Source organism: Wasmannia auropunctata, unplaced genomic scaffold (genome assembly GCF_000956235.1).
Source record: "Wasmannia auropunctata unplaced genomic scaffold, wasmannia.A_1.0 LD335973.1, whole genome shotgun sequence".
Lineage (NCBI taxonomy): Eukaryota > Metazoa > Arthropoda > Insecta > Hymenoptera > Formicidae > Wasmannia > Wasmannia auropunctata.
In genome coordinates this window covers 142,971-161,406 of record NW_012026917.1, presented here as the reverse complement: position 1 = coordinate 161,406, position 18,436 = coordinate 142,971, and the positions used below count along the sequence as shown (strand labels likewise).

At 40.8% G+C, this 18,436-nt stretch overlaps 1 protein-coding gene across 2 annotated transcripts; it reads left to right on the top strand.

Annotated features, from left to right (window-relative positions):
* The first annotated feature begins 286 nt into the window (after positions 1–286).
* LOC105454859 lies at positions 287–18,436 on the top strand. Of its 2 annotated transcripts, none has more exons than XM_011697783.1 (8): positions 287–1,055; positions 8,166–8,390; positions 8,937–9,514; positions 14,334–14,514; positions 15,142–15,276; positions 15,783–16,269; positions 16,670–16,922; positions 17,312–18,436. In XM_011697783.1, exons 2-8 carry the CDS (start codon positions 8,168–8,170, stop codon positions 17,684–17,686), a joined length of 2,232 nt encoding a protein of 743 aa, XP_011696085.1. In that variant the 5' UTR covers positions 287–1,055; positions 8,166–8,167; the 3' UTR covers positions 17,687–18,436. The 2 variants fall into 2 exon arrangements, with proteins under 2 accessions (XP_011696085.1, XP_011696086.1); XM_011697784.1 differs by having other exon boundaries at positions 16,670–16,908; positions 17,312–17,513.

Below are 18,436 nucleotides of genomic sequence, written 5' to 3'. Positions count from 1 at the left end.
AAAATTTCACTAAATTCCAAAAAATATACTGCTAAAAAAATTTGCATATCTTTCGCAAGCAAAATGATCTTTCGCGTATGATCTGAAAAAGAATCTCTCGAACGCGCGTGATGCCCGGAAGAAAAATCGAACCGCACGAACGGCGAAGATAGCTCCGTTATAACGCACATAGCATAGCACCTTCACTTCGTATAGTTATAACAGATAGTATAGTCGAGAGGCAGTCTTTGGTATACTACGTTGTGCTGCTGACCCAAATGAATCCCTGGCCGCGCCAGTCAGTCCCGCTCCGGGCTTCTTCGCGGCAATATTGGTCGCTCGGTCGCGCGTTCTCGGCCGCGCTCGAGCCCGTTGCGTTAATTGTCGATTATTTTTTTTTTTTTAATACACATCGATCGAAACGCACGAGTGTCAAAATTCTTTTGCAAACGTCGTGACATCTTTTCGTTTATTTTTTTTTTTTGTACCGCGACCATATCGTATGTCACTACAAAGTGATTATTTCTAAAAACAAAAGAGTAAAAACAGTGTTAATTGTTAATAATATAAGTTTGTTTAATCGACAAGTCAAGTTCAATTGATAAGTTTTGAACGTTAGTTTTTCAAGTTTAATCCTTCACGCACTGGATACCGATGCTACAATTCGGTCACAGTGCGGTTCCGCCGACCAAACGGTGCTCGGTCCAGAAATCGACGAAAACAAATTTCTCGTGACTGGTGTATCGTGTGCGTGTTAAAACGGTGCCCCTATTCACCGGTAAGTGACGGCACCACTCACGGGGTTTACGACTACAGCTGCCGCTCGTCAGAGTTAAAGGCACGGGAAAGACGCGAGTTGATCTGAAAATATAAACATCGTGGATATAGTGGATCGAGAGGAAGGAGTGGCACATTTCGTGCGCAATGTAAGAGGGCTGATGCCAAGAGCAAGGAGATCGCAGGACATCACCGGGGAGGACTTGACGTCTGTCCGGAGTACCGCGCGCGTCCCGTACAGGCTTGTCCTAGCGATGCTACATTCCACGCTGGTCCCGCGTAATCATTGACAACTGGCAGTAAGTACAAATTGAAAACAAATAGCGAAATAATAGTAGAGAAAGTATGAAATTGTGGTCTATCATTATGACCCACTAAAATTGCCTTATAATTCTATGCATTTTCATTCCAGTTACGCAAATGCAAATTATGTAGATTACACTGTTAATCCCACACATTCCAATATTTATATATATTTTTTCATTAAATTACTTTAGCGCGCTCAAAGTGAGAATTAAAACAGATCGCTCGGATATAGTTTAATTTGTCTCTCGATTTATTTCTAATTTCCGGCTCTTTCGACTCGGGCCTGGCGGAACGTCAAGGACGTGTCTTCCTCGCGTCCTTGCGTCGGCTTATATGGACGGTGCATTAATTCGCTCAATGAGCGTAACAATGTAAATGCAGTCCTCAATCAGATAGACCGCCAGAAGATCGCTGCTCCGCTGAAGTACCGCAATTTCACGGTAATATCCGCTCCACCTTCGCGGAATATTATATCTGTTTTGCGATTGTTGCACGGTTATACGGATTTTGAATATGTAGCGCGCGCGCGTGCATTTCCCTCGTCCCGGCAGATGTGTGTGCAAATTTTGTAAGCGCGTAATCCGGCATTTGCATCGGAATTCAACCTGCGTAACGCTGGAACTCGCAGAGTTCTCTTGCACAACGCGAGCGCGCGCGGTTTCGCATAATTTGCGTCTCACGAGTTAACATGAGTTCGTTAAACATCGAATCTTTAATCAGTCACGTCATTAGCGGACGCGTCAATATATGTATACAGCGAACGCGCGCGTAATCGTCTCGCAAACAGAACGAAGAATAACTGTATGCGGGAGAATAATAACAGAGCACGTTTGCATTCTTCGTGCCTGTTCCTCGTCATTGTAAATCGCGACTCGTAACGCTATATCGAGCATCGGCAACGGAACCCCTTCACAATCCGCATAAAACCCGTTCCTCTTTGGCCTCGAAACCGCGCGGATGACTTGACCGGGTTGGGTTTAGGAATTTGGCACGTGCCGAGTGTAGTTAGAAACATTTCTTCCGCGTAAGCTTTTGAGCAAAGAAGGAAGAAAAAGAAGACACAGAAAAATATAATAAATAAACTTATAAATAATATAAAAATATCGATGGACTTCAACATTTTCTTCTGTTTTTTTTTCTTATAAATTTAGAAATGTTTTATCTACGCAAAAAGTTTTTGATAACATCTGTTTTTTAATTATCCTCCGCAATTGATTTTATTTTTTGATCGCAGGAAATGCATTTTGCGCACAGCCGTGTCTGTGTTTAAAACCAATTTTTGATCTAACTCTAGTGAATGTACACACCTAATCATGGTGAACGAGACGACAGATCAACGGTGTTGGTTACTTTCTCAAAGCACGGTCGTATTCGTAACCTACTTTGAACAGCGATGCAGTAACCGAGCGCAAACAGCAGACCGATGTTCGTGCTAAGACTCGAATTAGAAAGATCTGATTCGCTTTGATCTCCTTTGCATTGCCACAACACACCTTTATTCTACAAATTGATTGAGAGGCTAATAATAGCTAAATAAATTTTATTTTGTAAAATCAATTTTCTAATTTTCAATTTCAGGAATTAATCTGACAATGAGAACAATGTCATCTTCTGAAATAAATAAATAAAAAAAAAAAGATTTTAAAAATAGAAAATTGAACTCTGATATTAAAATGTTGAAGTTTTTAAAACAATGGTTAAAGAGTGTAAACAGCGCATTTTATGCTCCTTAAAGTATAAAAATATCATAACTCTTGAAGCAACTATCGAGAAACTTTTCGGATTGCTCGAGCACTCATCTAAAAAAGCAAAGCAAATACAAAACGACCACCATGAAAACTCGTTTCGTTGCATCAAGTAGAATTTCTAATCTCTATAGTGAAGTAAAGTGCTTCACAGAAGAATTTATCTTCTGATATGCCTGTTTTTGTTACCTGCTCAAAGGGTGGTCCCGGCACTTCGTTGGACAACCATCCGTGAAACATAATCCCAAGGTGGAGGTCGTCAGACATTCTTTTGGAATCAGTTCTTAAGAGTGAGTGAGTGAGTGAGTGAATGAGAGAGAGAGAGAGAGAGAGAGAGATATCAAGTGAGAAGCAAACTAGAGAAAGGAGGAGATACGAGTAGTAGGTGGTTTATCGTAAAAGTTTCACATGACCGAGTTAGAGAGTCCCGCGTCTACTCGGCGACAATGACTATGATACGAGGTATCATTTTCACGTGGGCGCCGCGCGTTGCATGTACGTCGCACGTCCCCAGTACGTATTAATTGGACGAAGGCCATAATCATAAACGTAATTTCGCCGTTCGTCCGTTTACATACATATATACATATATATACGCTCACACATTACCGCCGACGATCATCGCCATTCGTGCGCACTCGCGCTATTGCGCGCATTGAAATCACGTTCGTTCACCGGCATTCAGCCGTACACTGCTCTTCCGCATCAACACGCTCGAATACCCTGACAGGCATTGCACGTAAGCTCCGAATACCTGCTGACGTTTTAAAGATATTCGATTCTTTACAAAATTTCAAATAAACTTTGTCAAAAGAAGAAAGTATCCTCAAATACTTTAAAATGTATATTTTAAGATTTTCAGAAGTTAAATTTTAAAAGATAGTTAGTGTAACAAAATAATAACAATGGCAGCTAACAGAATGGCAGCTGATTGAAAGACGGCTATAAGTGGATCCGTTTAATTTAAGGTTGCATAATCGATTGTCGAATCATAGAAAGTGATCAAGCTGTATTATTCAACAGACATTAAATTTACGATGCGAGAATAATAATAAAAAGTATAATATTTAGGAAATTGCTCACTTTTATTTATATGCAATGTAATTTTAATCAAATTACTTGAAGCAACTATCCGGCAATAGATATCTATTAAATAGAAAGTTATCTCTCGCTCGTCTCTATACGCTTCGACTGTTTAACCAATCGGTTTCTAAACCTGTCAGACTTTCGTCGGTTTCATTCCCTATTTACTGTCATGATGCTCGGATAGGTACACGGATAAAAAGTGGCTGAGCCATTCGTAACCGCGAATCTATAGCTATTCGTAATACTCTGTCCCAGATCCACGCAATGCATCCAACAACAAATGCTGCCTTTTCTTTCGGAATTCAAAGAGTTTTTAAAATTTTAATTTTATTGACGTTATATTACAAATATGAATTGTATATAAGTTTATTGATATTATATTTATAATGTATTATTTTCAATATTCTAACAAAAAAAGTCAATTTTGCAAATTGTGATAATTAATATAGTAATAATTAATATAAAGCCTTTTCTTAAACTAAATTAAATATCGAGTTTCATTTAAATTATAAAGTCGCGTTAAGAATTAAATGTACGAAAATGCGGGTCAATAGTTCTGTAGTGTTTTCTCGATCGTTTTATAAACCGCATTCGTAACAGTGAATCCTGGACTGCGCAGGATTCTGCATATCTTCCACGGGAGCATTCTTCTCTGCGGCGATGTTATCGATGAAACTGGTCCGATACCTGACTCTGCCAAAACAAGGTCGGGCGTCGCGCCGGTTCACAAGATACTGGCAGCATCCCCCTTCGACGTTTCAGGTTCACCTCCGCAAGCTGTTTTTCTGACCTTGGTCGCTTCTGCACCTCTCGACATTCCAAACTAATCGAGAGAGGTACGCCTCCCGCTGACAAGTCAGACCTACACCCGTATGCGTGGAATGCATTCCGACGGACGCACCTTGATGCATATAGGTACCCGCCTTTAACCCCCGCACTACGTAGAACATTTCACGCAAACTGTCAAATATAAGCTCAATCGTTTTAGACCTAATAATAAAGTAATAAGTTATATTTCTCGTGGAGAAAGTATGAATTTTACGAAACGTTTGTGAGTACACACGTTTATGAAATTATATACAAATTATTCGAAAATTCAAAACTTGTACTCTGAGATTGTTACATATAAAACTTAATTACATGTATATTAAAAGTATTATATATTTAATCACATACAAATTTAATTATATGTGAAATGTAAAATTTTATTGAATAAAATTGTATTGCATACATAAACAATGAGTGAAATTTCAAAAATACATTATTATTATTATTATTTTAATCACACATAAATGTATTTTATTACGTATAAATAATATTTCTTTTTCCAATTAATTCTGTGTATATAATTGTATCTCTTATATAAAGATTACAAATTCAAAAGAAGTTCTCTAAGTATCTGTTTTATACCGTTCGAAATTAAAGCGCTCTTCGTCTCCGTTGAAGCTATACACTACAAAGGAGACACTTTAAAAGCACGGATTGCGGAAGTAGAATCGACTTCCTACTAATGCGCTGAACATGTCGCCTCGCTCACGGAGGAATTTCAGCCTGGCTGAATAACGGTTACAGCAGGCAAATCGCGTAAACCATCCTCACGACTTACGTTTCTAATTTTACCGTATGTTTAAAGAACGAATAATTGGGTCGACTTTTACGGTGGCTCGTAAAACACGGTGTCAAGAAATTCTTCGCGTAGTTCTGCTTGTCCTCTTGTCGCAAAGTTCGTCGCCGGCAAAAACATCAGTGCAAAGTTTCCTCTCGGAATAGCCGATATCCTTCACGCAAAAGTGTAGTACTTAACGAGCAAGGACGAGTTAATTATACAAGCTACGTGTAATAGCGATGTGAGATTGTCGGTCCAGTTTCCTCGAGGCGACATTGTTATCACTCGCGGGAAAATTAACCCGGTTCTTCTGCTTGCGCAACCGGTTTGGCATAACGATAATCATGATTCGGTTCCAATATTAGCGGCACGAAATTGAAGAAAATACAAATATCTCAAAAAATTAAATTTATTTAGTCGAAAAATAAAATCTATTTTTGCTAAATAAAATGCCAAGAAACTTCAATAGTTATTTTTAACTAAAAATTAGTTTTTATTAAATAAAATTTATCTAAAATTAATTAACAATTTCTTATTATTCATTTAGATTTACATTTTCGCTTTTTTAAAATATTAATAGAATTCTAAAATCGAAAAATCTATGCTTCAAATATCTCCTTTTTTTCCTTCTTTTTCTCTCTCAATTTTAAACAATTTGTATGTATAAATATAATTTCAAACATACATGAAACATTTATATCAAGCTTAAACGGAATTAAGATAATTACGAAGCAATGAAAATGATTATCTGTCGTATCTGAAACCTACTCACCATACTTGAAATTCAAGTATACTTTAATATAGTTTCCCATTGACATTCTAGATTATTTTCACATGGCAGTTAAGGCTACCGTCGATTATCCAATTTGCCAGCGAGAAACACACGATCATGCTTATCGAGCAAGCAAAAAAAAATTACCTGTCGGCCGAGCGGAATGAGAATGTTTATTCATGTTTGCGCATGTGAAAGTGCGCGCACCATATTGTAAAAAGAGAAAGAAAAGGAGACGCGCGCGACTCGCAGGCATTCGGAAATATGTACACATTGGAGGATCAAAGATACATATCGTATTTGCCATTCCTTGAGCAGAAAATTCGATGCGTTTTCGATAAGCATCCACGTGAAAGTACAATTACCCGCTCGCCCATATTTGCCAACGTTTTATGGAAAACCGACGAGGTATTTCCTCGTATATGGATGTTAAAATTATAGTCAATCTAAACGAAATGAGAGAAGTGAAAAACTCTTTACAGTAGTAAATAATTTACAGTAGTAAATAATGCGCACGAAATGAGAGAAGTGAAAAACTCTTTATAATAATAAATAACGCACGGCAATACGCTGCATACAATTTTTATTAACCCTAATTACAATACGCAATCATTTCCAATGTAATAAATTTTTATCGTGATATTCATATAAGAACGCAATCATTTGCGGCACGAAAAGAACATTTCGGCGCCGCAACATTCGTAAGGTGCCGCGAGAAATGAATGTGCCGTTACGCGATCGGAAATATATGTCTTCCTCTTCCTACGTCCGCGTCTCGCGCGTAACTCCGGTAACGGGTAAGGGCCCTGACGACGTTGAACGACGCATGAGGGGACCAATTCCCCGCGATTCCAGACGGAGGGGAAATTCGCTGCTCAGCATGGGCACGAGTTGACTTGAACGATAAATTAGACCACAACGCCGGCACTGCGCGGAATAGAAAGTTGCCTCGACAGTATACAGTGTGAGAAGCGTCGAGCGAAAGAGATGGAAAATGTGCCCTGACTTTGTGCAAAAAGAAAAAGAAGAAGTGAGGAAAAGAATAGAGAAAGAGAGAAACAGATTTATTTTATAACTTCGTTATGAGAAAGATAATCCTTTAAACGTACAACAAACATGGTCTTCAAAAAATCTTAAAGTATGAAAAGAAGTAGATAACTGCAGTCTTTTAACTTATTAAAGACCACTTTTGAAAACTTTTAATCAAATAATTAATTACCTTTTTTAATTAACATGTCATATTTTTTAATATCTTTCTTAATAATTTCATAAAAATATCAGCTCTTCGTCGAACAGATCTCCAGTACGTGGAGAAAAAAGAGAAAGAGTTACAGAGGAATGAGGATAGAGAAAGGATATACGTCGTGTGAAAATGTCGCATCCCCTCCGCCGCCGTCATCCGTGACATTTGTACACCCCGTTACCTCTTCTCCGTCACGTTAATAATTTAACTGTAATCGCCAACTGCCGTTGAGATTAACAATAATCCGGCGCTCTTCCTCGCGCGGAATATAATTCGACACGGCGCGTTAATTGCGACGACGCGAGCTTTCATCGAGATTAGGATATCACAACTCTCACCGGGAACAGTCCTGCCTCAATTCCGCGCGATGGAATGACGTACGCGAGAGAAATTCCAGACGGATCGCCCTGTCTCTGTTGGTCGCACGTACGAACAATACTCGTCGTGGGGATACTGATACCCGACAGCTAGATATTATTGTCCGACGAGGAGTGTCGAGAAATTTAATGCGAGGAAAATTGAATTTAACACAATGACAGATTTCTTCATATGAAACCACCGTAAAATTGTGTAGGATGAAATTCTTTACGAATCACAGCAATAATTAATCATTAAATAAACGTGTTGACGGCCATTATTCTTCCTCCACAGAGATGCGAAGCGAAGTGGGCGAATGGCTGGCCACGTGCGTAGGTTCGCCGATATGCATCCTGCTGCTGTCATGGTCCCTATTGATCTACCAGAATCAATCCTCGTCCGCGAAACGGAAGATCGACGTGCTCACAGTCGCGATTCTCTTTCAAAGTCTCACGCACCAATTGGGGTTGCTGCTTTACGCGATTCTCACTCTGATCCGTCCAGCGAATCATTTTGGAGGTAACTATAATTATTGCTTTACCACAATCTTCGATTGTCGCATTTTATCGGAGCTATTATTTCGATAAAATGCAATAATGTATATAATTTTATAAATATTTTAATTATTACAATAACATATATGATATTATTTATATGAAATTGTAACATTTTACCGTAATTACTGTGCATAAAATGTTGAAAATTGAAAATTTGATTACATTAATTTAATCACAATCTCTGTATATAACGCGAGGTCATTCTCCTCTTCGGAATTCATGGAGAAGCGCCAGCCGGTTCCCAACGATTATGTCATGCAAATTAATTCGGCGGAACAGATGCCGAAAAATCTGGCCGGATGCCCAAAAAAATTCAATCGTGCCATCTGCGATTCTTTAGATCTTTCAGATTGAGACTCAACCAATCAGAAGAAAGAAAGACATTTTTAAAGAAAAACATTTTTCAAGTTTAACGAACTTTGCTTTGATTAGCCAAACTCCAATCCAGTCGCAATCTCAGTCTTTAGTCCGATAGCGTTTTTAAACTGTGGATGATTCCTTGTCGCAGAGCTATGCTCAACGTTGGTGTGGGTGCTGAACTCGTCGAGTATCCTCCAGGAACTGACCCTGACGTCGATCGCGGTGTTCGCGGCGATCAGCAGCCGCGACGACGTTATCAATCTCACGAAGAACCACCTGAAGTACCATTTGGTGAGCCTAAGCATCATCAGCGCCTGCATCGGCGTCACCGGCGTCCTCAACTTCGAGCCAGAGGTCTGTGTCTTCCTCTCCCACGAGATCTCCCATAAATACGGGGTCTTCGTCAACTCCCTCCGGAGTCTGCTGGCTCTCACGTCTTTCTTCGGCGTGTTGGTCGCGGTCTTCAAAAACCTCTGCCGACCACCGACTTCCGAGCTGCTCAAGTCAATCTCCGATCTGTCCGAGGCGAGCTCGAAGAACTCCTCGGGTGCATTCGAGTGTCACCCGCAACATTGGGACCCCTCGAGCGGATCGTGCACCAGCGGCTCGACCAACAGCCGGGCGTGCTTGAGGAAGAAGCGAGTGCAGGTGGACGAGGCCAGCGGCAGATCGACCGTTTACAGCATACTCTTTGTCTGCTACATCTTCGAGCATTTGCCCATCCTGGTAATTATACGTTTCATTTTTACTCTTTACATTTATCTTCTTTACTTATATTAAATATCATTTCGATTTTCATTATTATATCTTTATTTGTGCCGTGAGATCTATAATAGATCCGAGAAATAATTGCGATGTATCTTAAGATCGACTTTCGTGCTATTGAATTGAATTAAATTCGATTAAAATAATCTAACACGCTCTAATAAACATAGCACGTCATTGATTGAATGCTTCCAAAAAATAATAGAGTCGACTGTTAGACAGAATATCGCGGAACTCTTTCCATACTTCTTTTTTTAATGAATTCTTTGCTTACTAACGCAAAATGCTCATAACATCAATAAACTACAAATTGTGAGATATTTTTCTTAAAGAAAATTTTATTACAAACTTGCCAATGATTAAAGAGGCCTGTGATATACTGTGATAATATGATTAAAGATACCCTGTATACGCGAACGGTATAGCAGCTGCTTATTTTCCCTACGAGTTAAAAGTTAATGCGACAAAATAGGAAACTTGTTTGCGGAAATTCATTTTGATCGTTAGCATAATCTCGTTACGTTAAAGGTCTGCGAATTGCAAAATCCGTTTCTAATTTATGTAAAAGTGTAAGAGCCCATGCAATGCTATCGAGAGATCGGCGCGTTTTTCCATACGGTTGGTTTAATTATTATTACTTTCGAATTGGAACTCCAACGAACCGGCAACACGCTAATTGTTAACTCACACTTAAGATATATCAAAGAGGCCAGGAAAGGACACGTGATTTATTAAACGTTCCGCGATCGCGCACGGCTAGCCCGATCGACGTTCTTTTTTTTTTGCTCGGCACAAATGGAATCATTTTTTGCGCGAGCATCTTGATCGTGTAAGAACGATATTTCGCAATATCCTCGAAATTGCGCGCGTCAAGTCGACCGTGGCAACGTTACGTAGTTAAAAGTAAGGTCGACCTCATTTATAGCACGCTCCTAATTATGCTTCTAAACAGCGAAAAACATAGGATATTTGCAAGGTTTTTTTTTTTAAACTATAGCCTATATCATTAGTATGTACTAAATTTCGAGCAACGTAGAATTTCTCATTAGTCACACCGCACGCGTAACGCTCAAGGTCCAAGGAAAGGACTTATATACCTTTCTCTCCTTGTGGAAAAATGCCAGATTCTTTTTTGATAAGGAAAATGGCAACATAGAGAATAAATGTAATTGCAAGATTCTGTTAAATATCAGATAAATGTCATATATCTCGGAATAAAAACGTTGGGAATTTTTATAACTTCTTTTTCGTTTGCTATGAGACGAATTGTTGCAATTAGTCGCGCCCCTGAAAATTTCCTCGTATCTCACAAATTCGATACGGTGGCCGGTCGAATTGTCCGATCGCCGTCACAGCAATTACGTCGGTACAATTACATCACGATCCGGAGAGGATTTTCGTGCGAGCGAGCGCGAGCCGGACGCGAGCATCGCGTTACGAGCGTCACGTGCCATCCGGAAGCGATCGACGAACCCTTCGGGCGCACGTGAGTGCCGGCCGCTCCTCGAGAAAGCGGCCGGGAGAGACAAAGGGGACCGTGTGATGGAAGAAGGGTCGACACATAAAGCGAAATTCGAAAGCGCGATCTTAATTCGGACAGTGACCTTAATCGGCGGAATCAAATTAAGAATTCACGCGGCACTGCCGCCGCCGCCGCCGCCGCCGCCGCCGCCGCTGTGCGCTAGTCGGTGTTCCGCAAAAGTCGTCCCGCGGAGAAACTCCCATGACCTTCCTCATTAATATTAATGACCGCGACTATTACATGCGTGACGCATACTATTTACATATGTGTAGGAACAAAGCGTGCGCGCGCGCACGGCCAATTAGGTTATCGCCTTAAAGGTGGGCGTACGCGGATCTCGCGGGCGTAGAGGATCGCGGAACGAGTCGCGCGTTGAAAGACCGCGTTTTCTTATATATATATATATATATATATGTATTTGAAATATATTGTTATATATATATACATATATGTATTTGAAACGCGCATAATATGCGCGATCGCAAAAGTGCGAAGTGAAACTCACGGCAAATTATTCTCACTCGTCGCTATAACTACCTCGCATTAAACAGCGAGCGATATTTTATGAATCATCGTCTTTACAATTGACGGCGGCGATCTAGGCGGATTACGAAATAAAACGATTCGCCGCCGCTCGATACACGTGAAACCCGTGCCCGAGATTCGCGCCTATTAGTTCGTTGAAAAATAATGGCCGGAGCACCGTTCGTCGAAATAAACACCGTTCTCCGCTTACACACGCGCAAATAGCGTGACGGCCGTTACACTCGTGTTATTTTTTTTGTCTAACGATTAAACTAAATCACCGATGTTAAATCTTAATTACAAACTCGAACAAAATATATCGACGAGCGCGTTAAAATCGACGAGATCAACGAGACTCTGTAAGCTTTTTTTTCTGTTCTTTTTTTGTCGATATCTATGCACTGATTATTTTAATTGTATGCAAATAATCTACATTTACCTCGAAATTCACCAATTCTTGAGAAATTTCAAACCAATGATTTCTCGCATATTAGGCAATTGTTTTATCAGAGTTTTGATCGGCCCGAACACACGTTTAACAAACGCGATGAGCGTGTCCGTGGGCGTTACCAGCTCGCTCGTTTACCAACGGCAATTAAAGTAAAACGTCAACGCATGAGATCAGCGCGAATTGGCGCGACTAAAGCCAGCGCTGGAGAAACTCACGCTGATCGATCAGAGACCGAGAATAAGTTGTAAAACAACTTGAGAAAATACGTGGGAGAAGGAAAAGAGGCACAGCGGCGATCTTCCGTTTAGCAATAGGAGCGATTGTATTCGAGATAATAGAAAAATAGGCGATTAAGCAAAATATTAACTTGAATCAATTTGATTTTTATTAAAACCAAAAAGAATTAAATTAAAAAAAATAACAAAGCATAATGCTATGCAAAAAAAATACGGTGCGAAAAAATACAAAAATAACAGGAAATTTAATTTTTCTCCGCTATCACGTATTATAAGATTTATATCAAAATGCTTATGTAACGTAAGTATAAGACATAATTTTACGAAAATCATTTTTACGCACGTAACACTAAAAGAATTAATTTTTAAAAAGTGTAATATAACAGAAAATTTACGATTATGGCAAGCATCGCGGCAACCGGAGCGATACATGTTGGAGAGAAAGAAAGAGAGAGAGAGAGAGAGACATAGACGGGGTCGAGAATTGCGCGTGCACCTTATACACGCTCACGCGCGCATGTATAGTGCCGCTCTATTCTCTAATTAAGGTACAACTAGTTTCGATTTCATACCTCAGACTAGACTGGCCGTTACTCACGTAACCAGCAGCGGTACTATCGCACGTTATACCGTTCGTGATAGAACATAATATACAGTGCGAGGCAAAAGTACACCGACGGGAAGGAAGACCTTGCTGCTCGTTAATTAATAATAATTTGATTATATTGTATCGCAATTAAAAATGTACATACACAAAATAACAGCAAGTGTAAAGAAATAAAATTATTTGCGCGAACGAATTACCTTGAAAAGAGGAAATATGTCTCTTTCAAGTTTATAAAAAGATCTTCTATCTTCGCGTGAAGTTACATATATTCTAAAAATACATACTTGTATATAATTTTACAATTACGTAAGGTTCATATAAAGAAAATATTCTTTAACATTAAACAGAATTAAATTAATTCGTAATCAAGATCAATGTTCTATTTAATCACATACGAGATCTTTATTAATGTGTTAAAATTTTGTTAAAAATAATATTAAATTCCACAGTAATACTAACGTTAAATTAAATTTTTTTGCGGCAAAGAGAGCTCATATATTTGTCGTGCCGTTTTTTACAAAAGACTTCAGCCAACAGAATTATCCGCCATCGCTCCCATATTTTCAATGCACGACATTATAATGATCGACGAAACGACGGCGATTCACGTATATACAACATGCGTGCTCAGCGCACGTAAAATTGCGTACCGGCTCGCAACATCGCATCACATCGCATCGCATCGCACCGCATTGCATCGCGTACGATGCCGCGTACTTTTGAAAGCGCGACCGCGGAGTTTTCACCGCGAATTCTTGCGCGAATCCACGGTTAAAAACGAAAGTTTTTTTTTTCTTCTCGCGGCATACACACACCTTCGTAAGAGGCCCGCGATATTCCCGACGTGCGGTGTTCTTCCTATCCGCGAGGCCCTTTCTCTCGCCTGCGAACGTCTGCAGGTATCGCTGCAGCATGCACGACAACCCAGACACACGTTTGAACAATTAGCCGCGTGTAATTGAGCCGATCCGAACGTTCGACGTACACGGGTGGATTCCGCACGGCGAAAGCTGGACCCAATTTCTGAATATAGACTCTTCATGACACGATTTCTGGTGAAATTTATTAGCGCGAAGGAAAAAACCCGCCGCGGTCTAGAATACCTAGATTGCATTACGTTGCATTAGGCGCAACAGATTGCAGGGATATACCGTTTTCCATATATTCAACCGTAATGGCCACATTCGATTAATGATTATCGCGTTCGTAAATGTTATTAAAAATATACTTAACGTAATCGATCATGAAGATATTATATATTATAACGGCAATAATTAACGTATCTCTACTATTACATTATATTGTACATTATATTACAACGGTGTACCATGTCCTGTTGCAATGTTTATAGAAGTATATTCATATAAAACGGAAGTATTTATATAAATTGAATATCGAAGCCTGACAGATCTTCAAATTAATTAAACACGATTTCCTAGATCATCTCCATTAGACCGAGCCTGCTAAAGAACTTCTGCACGCCGCAAAATCTGGCGACATGGTTGCCATTGGTGAAGGACACGCTGCTTCCGGTCTTCCTGGCTCTCTTCGACAAGATGTTCTGCCGATACGTGGCCAAGGTCTACACAAAGCAGGATCACGCGAGGAGACTGTCGCACTGTGAGTCTTTTTTTCCTATCGCAAAAAAAACGGGGAAATCTCTTTGCGTTTCGTAATGGTGACACTCCGAGTGATTTCCATTCTTTCGTTTAAGCAAAAACCATGCTGACCTGTCCGCCGTGCGCCGTGGGAAAGTAAAACTCCTACCGTGTAATAATCGTGATACCTGCCCGCGCAGCAGCGATATTCCGCGCGACAACCGCCAATTTTTTTCGTTAACGACGTGCGTTTGTGTAATTCACCCGTATTTTCATTTTGCAACATACGTAACTATTTACAGAGTTTCACATACTCCCACGATTCACAGCCGTCAGAGGATTTTTTCATTTGAACTGCTCAGTTTTTTGCATTCTATAACACACTTTTATATCAATCTGTAAAAAAATTAAAGTAACGAGATATTGAAAATAAAATCTAAATATATATGTATCGCCAAACGGATCTCAGTATTGCTGCTTCTGAATTAAAGTTTTGGAGAGCGGTGGAAGATTTAACTTTATATTTTCTCCCAAGAGAGAAATATGCTTTAAATTGTAAATAATTCGTAAAAGTGTTACAATTTATTGCGATCGAAGAAAACATTCTTACGCCATGGTGGCGGTCGATGTAACGAAATTTCTCTTTCAGGCGGTATAGACGGCAAATTTCGACACTTCGAGCAAGACACCGAGTACAAGCTGCAGTTGAACCTGAATCACGGGCTGAAGTTCCCTCTGACCAACGGAAGCCTCTACGGCCGGTTGCACAGCCATCAGAACAGAGGTGAGCGAGCCGGATGTCATCGAGATTTAACGATGCGAAAATATTTCGATCGCCCGATAGCTCGCTGCTCTCCCGGCCTATATTACTAATTGCGACGTTTCGTGCGGCTTTGTTAATGCACCCGTCGAACGGCTAGGCGCGACCACGTTAGAAAGTCCGAGACGAGTGCATCTCTCTCCCTCGCGCGCGCGCGCTCTCGTCTCCGTTTCACCATCACACGCATTACCGCTACCATCGCCGTCAGATATATATCAGACATTACGGGTCACTGTAACGTGAAAAGCCGAATGTTTCGATATTCCCGAAAGCGGCGACTTTCACGAGCCGCTGTCTTCCTTTCTATTACCCTCGGCATTCATCGAGTCGATTCAATGGTAATTTTTTTTAATCGCGACTGTTAAGTGCCACGAGCAGGATGATAAATGATCTAAATTATGAATGACAATTGTTGAATTTTCTCGTATAATTGTCGCTAATTACTCAACGGCCGGTACTTGTGTTCGCAGGGAAAACCGGCACGATTACCATGGGAATTCAGCAACACTATCCCAAAACGCAATCCATGAACGAGGACGGCAGCTACACGTCTCTACCGGCGGAACTGTCGTCCTTCACGAGCTCGACCTTCGAGCCGCGCCAGGACAGGATCCCGGAGTCGCCGAAGAAGAGCTCGGCGGAGCAGCCGGGATACGGCAGACGACCGAGACCGAACGAGAGCCTGCACGATAATCTGCTCGCCGGTAATCGCAGGAAGATCGGCAGCACCGACGTCTTCGGGCAGAACATGGAGAACCTGGTGCAGCTGGACGATCCTGCGAGCAATCGAAAGTTCCAGATCAAGAATCTCGACGAGATCCGCGAGGAACCGTCGAGGCGGCACGCCAGGAGCGTTCTCGGTCTGGAGAAGCTGATACTCGGGCTGGAGAACAATCTCCAGGAGCAGCATTACGCGAGAAACGTTCTGCGCAGGAATCAAAGCTTCGACCATGCCAGGTGCCACTTACTTGTCGGTTCGCCGATTGCTCTCGCGTATTATATGTTTTAAGCGTACCTTCACTTTTACCTGTGCCATTAAGCCGCCATCACGATACGCGGCGAGTGTGTAACTGGAAAGTGAGACGCCAAGTTTCCTATAAATTATTCAAAATGCATGGTTTTGACGCACATCACACATGGCAGGATGACCTACATTCGTTCAGCCGTTTCTTTCTTTTTCATGAATTCTAATATGAGAGCGCGTTAACGGATACATTCGTAAATATATATTAATGCATACAACACATTGTGTGATATTTTAATTTATAATATATCTCTATCAAAAATACATAAATATATTGTATATTTTTCACAAATTACTGTAAAACTGTAACGCTTTTCTCTCGCACGCACACAGATATCGGCCTATGCTCGACACGAGGACTTATAACTTGAAGAAGGACGAGCTTGCGAGAGAGAATCTTCAATTAAATCTTCACAGACGGGACAGTCACTGCGACGGGTACGACAGCTCCGACGATGAGAGTTGCGATCTGGAGAACGGCGATTTCGACACGATGAGCTCCTGCAGGAGCAGGAGCAGAAGCTGCTGTTCCGTCACCACCGTCGCCAATGATGATTTCGAATATTTCCAACGTAAGGGAACCAAGGTAATTTTTTATACAATTAAATCTCGCCATTTCTGTGCATTTTTAATTAATTTTGAATTCAATCCTCAAGCGAATCGCGATAAATCAATAAAATTCAATAGTATTCGTAAACATGATCTGTCGGCTTTCACATTATCTTAATTTTGCTGCAAGAATGATGATCAGTAAATTCAACATTTAGCGGTTAGAACGTTTCTCGATTTTAATGTTAAACACAAGAGGATGCAAGGCGTGCCAGAGGCACTTTCACGATGCAGGGCCCCGAGTTAGAAAAACGCTCGCCGCTGACGGAACGTTTCATCGGCCTTTTCGCGGCGATAAAAGGCGCGCGCGCACGCTTCTATATACACTTACGTAATCCCACATCGTGAGAACGTCCTGTTTTACAGGTGGAGCTGCTGCCCTCGAAGCGAACCAGCGAGGTAAAGGTCAGCATGCGATCTTTCACGCCGCGTATCATAGAGAACGGCGCGGAGGATCGCGAGGACAAGAAGTGCGGTAGCAACGCGAAGCTGCCGGCCGACACGAAGCCCAGCATACAGTCCTACCATCTGAAGACCAATCGGATCGCACCCGGTTACTCGATGAACGACCTCGACAAGCTGACCGTCAATAGAAAGCTGCCGAATCTCTCGATGGAGAATCTGAAGAGCATCCTGAAGAACTCCGACGTGAGTTACCTCGACAACGGCGACATATGCAAACACGAGATCGGCGGCTCGGCGCCGGACTTCAAGAAGATCTTCGTCTCCGAATTCATATGAAATTTATACGACGCTATGTAAAGTGTTCGTCAAGGCGAGAAGACTACCGTTCGTTCTCTCGCGATGTCAGCAGATGTAAATGACACTCTGTACGGTCGGATAACATTATTCCTCTTGGAACAGAATCTATACAGAAATTTGCTTATTGGAAATACTTTCGTTTTTTTGAGAAAGATCCGTTGAAACGGAATTTTCAAGGGAGCGTAAATTAGAGCATTGAGATGTATGACAATCTTAATTCATTAGTAGAGAAAATGATTGACGTAAATTATCTATATTGTTAGCGCACATTGCGCATATTCTCGAGGCATGAGAAGTCCTGTTGTTTCTGTATAATTGCGAAAATTATATTTTTCTACGTAAGTATCTTTTTAAATATATTACATTTTCGGACTTGTTATTAATTGTGTAAGCTGCGATCAATAAATTGCGGATACGCGACGTAACGTACATGCAATTATTGCAGACGCTCGCGCAGCATCGTGCCTATTTTTGTAAAAATGATGTAAAATACTTCACAATACGTAACGAATTTATCTAAGACGGAGGGGGAGTTGATTACATATAAACGCTAACTTGTAAATATTTTGTATATTTGTACCACAATATTTAATATAGCGATTATGTACATGTATACAATCAGGCGTGGTTCCACGACCTCTGTATCATTTGATTGTCGTGGAAACGACGAGCAAATTGTATAAATTAATCGTAAATAAATTTTACCTCTGGGTTTATGTGTAAGGAAAA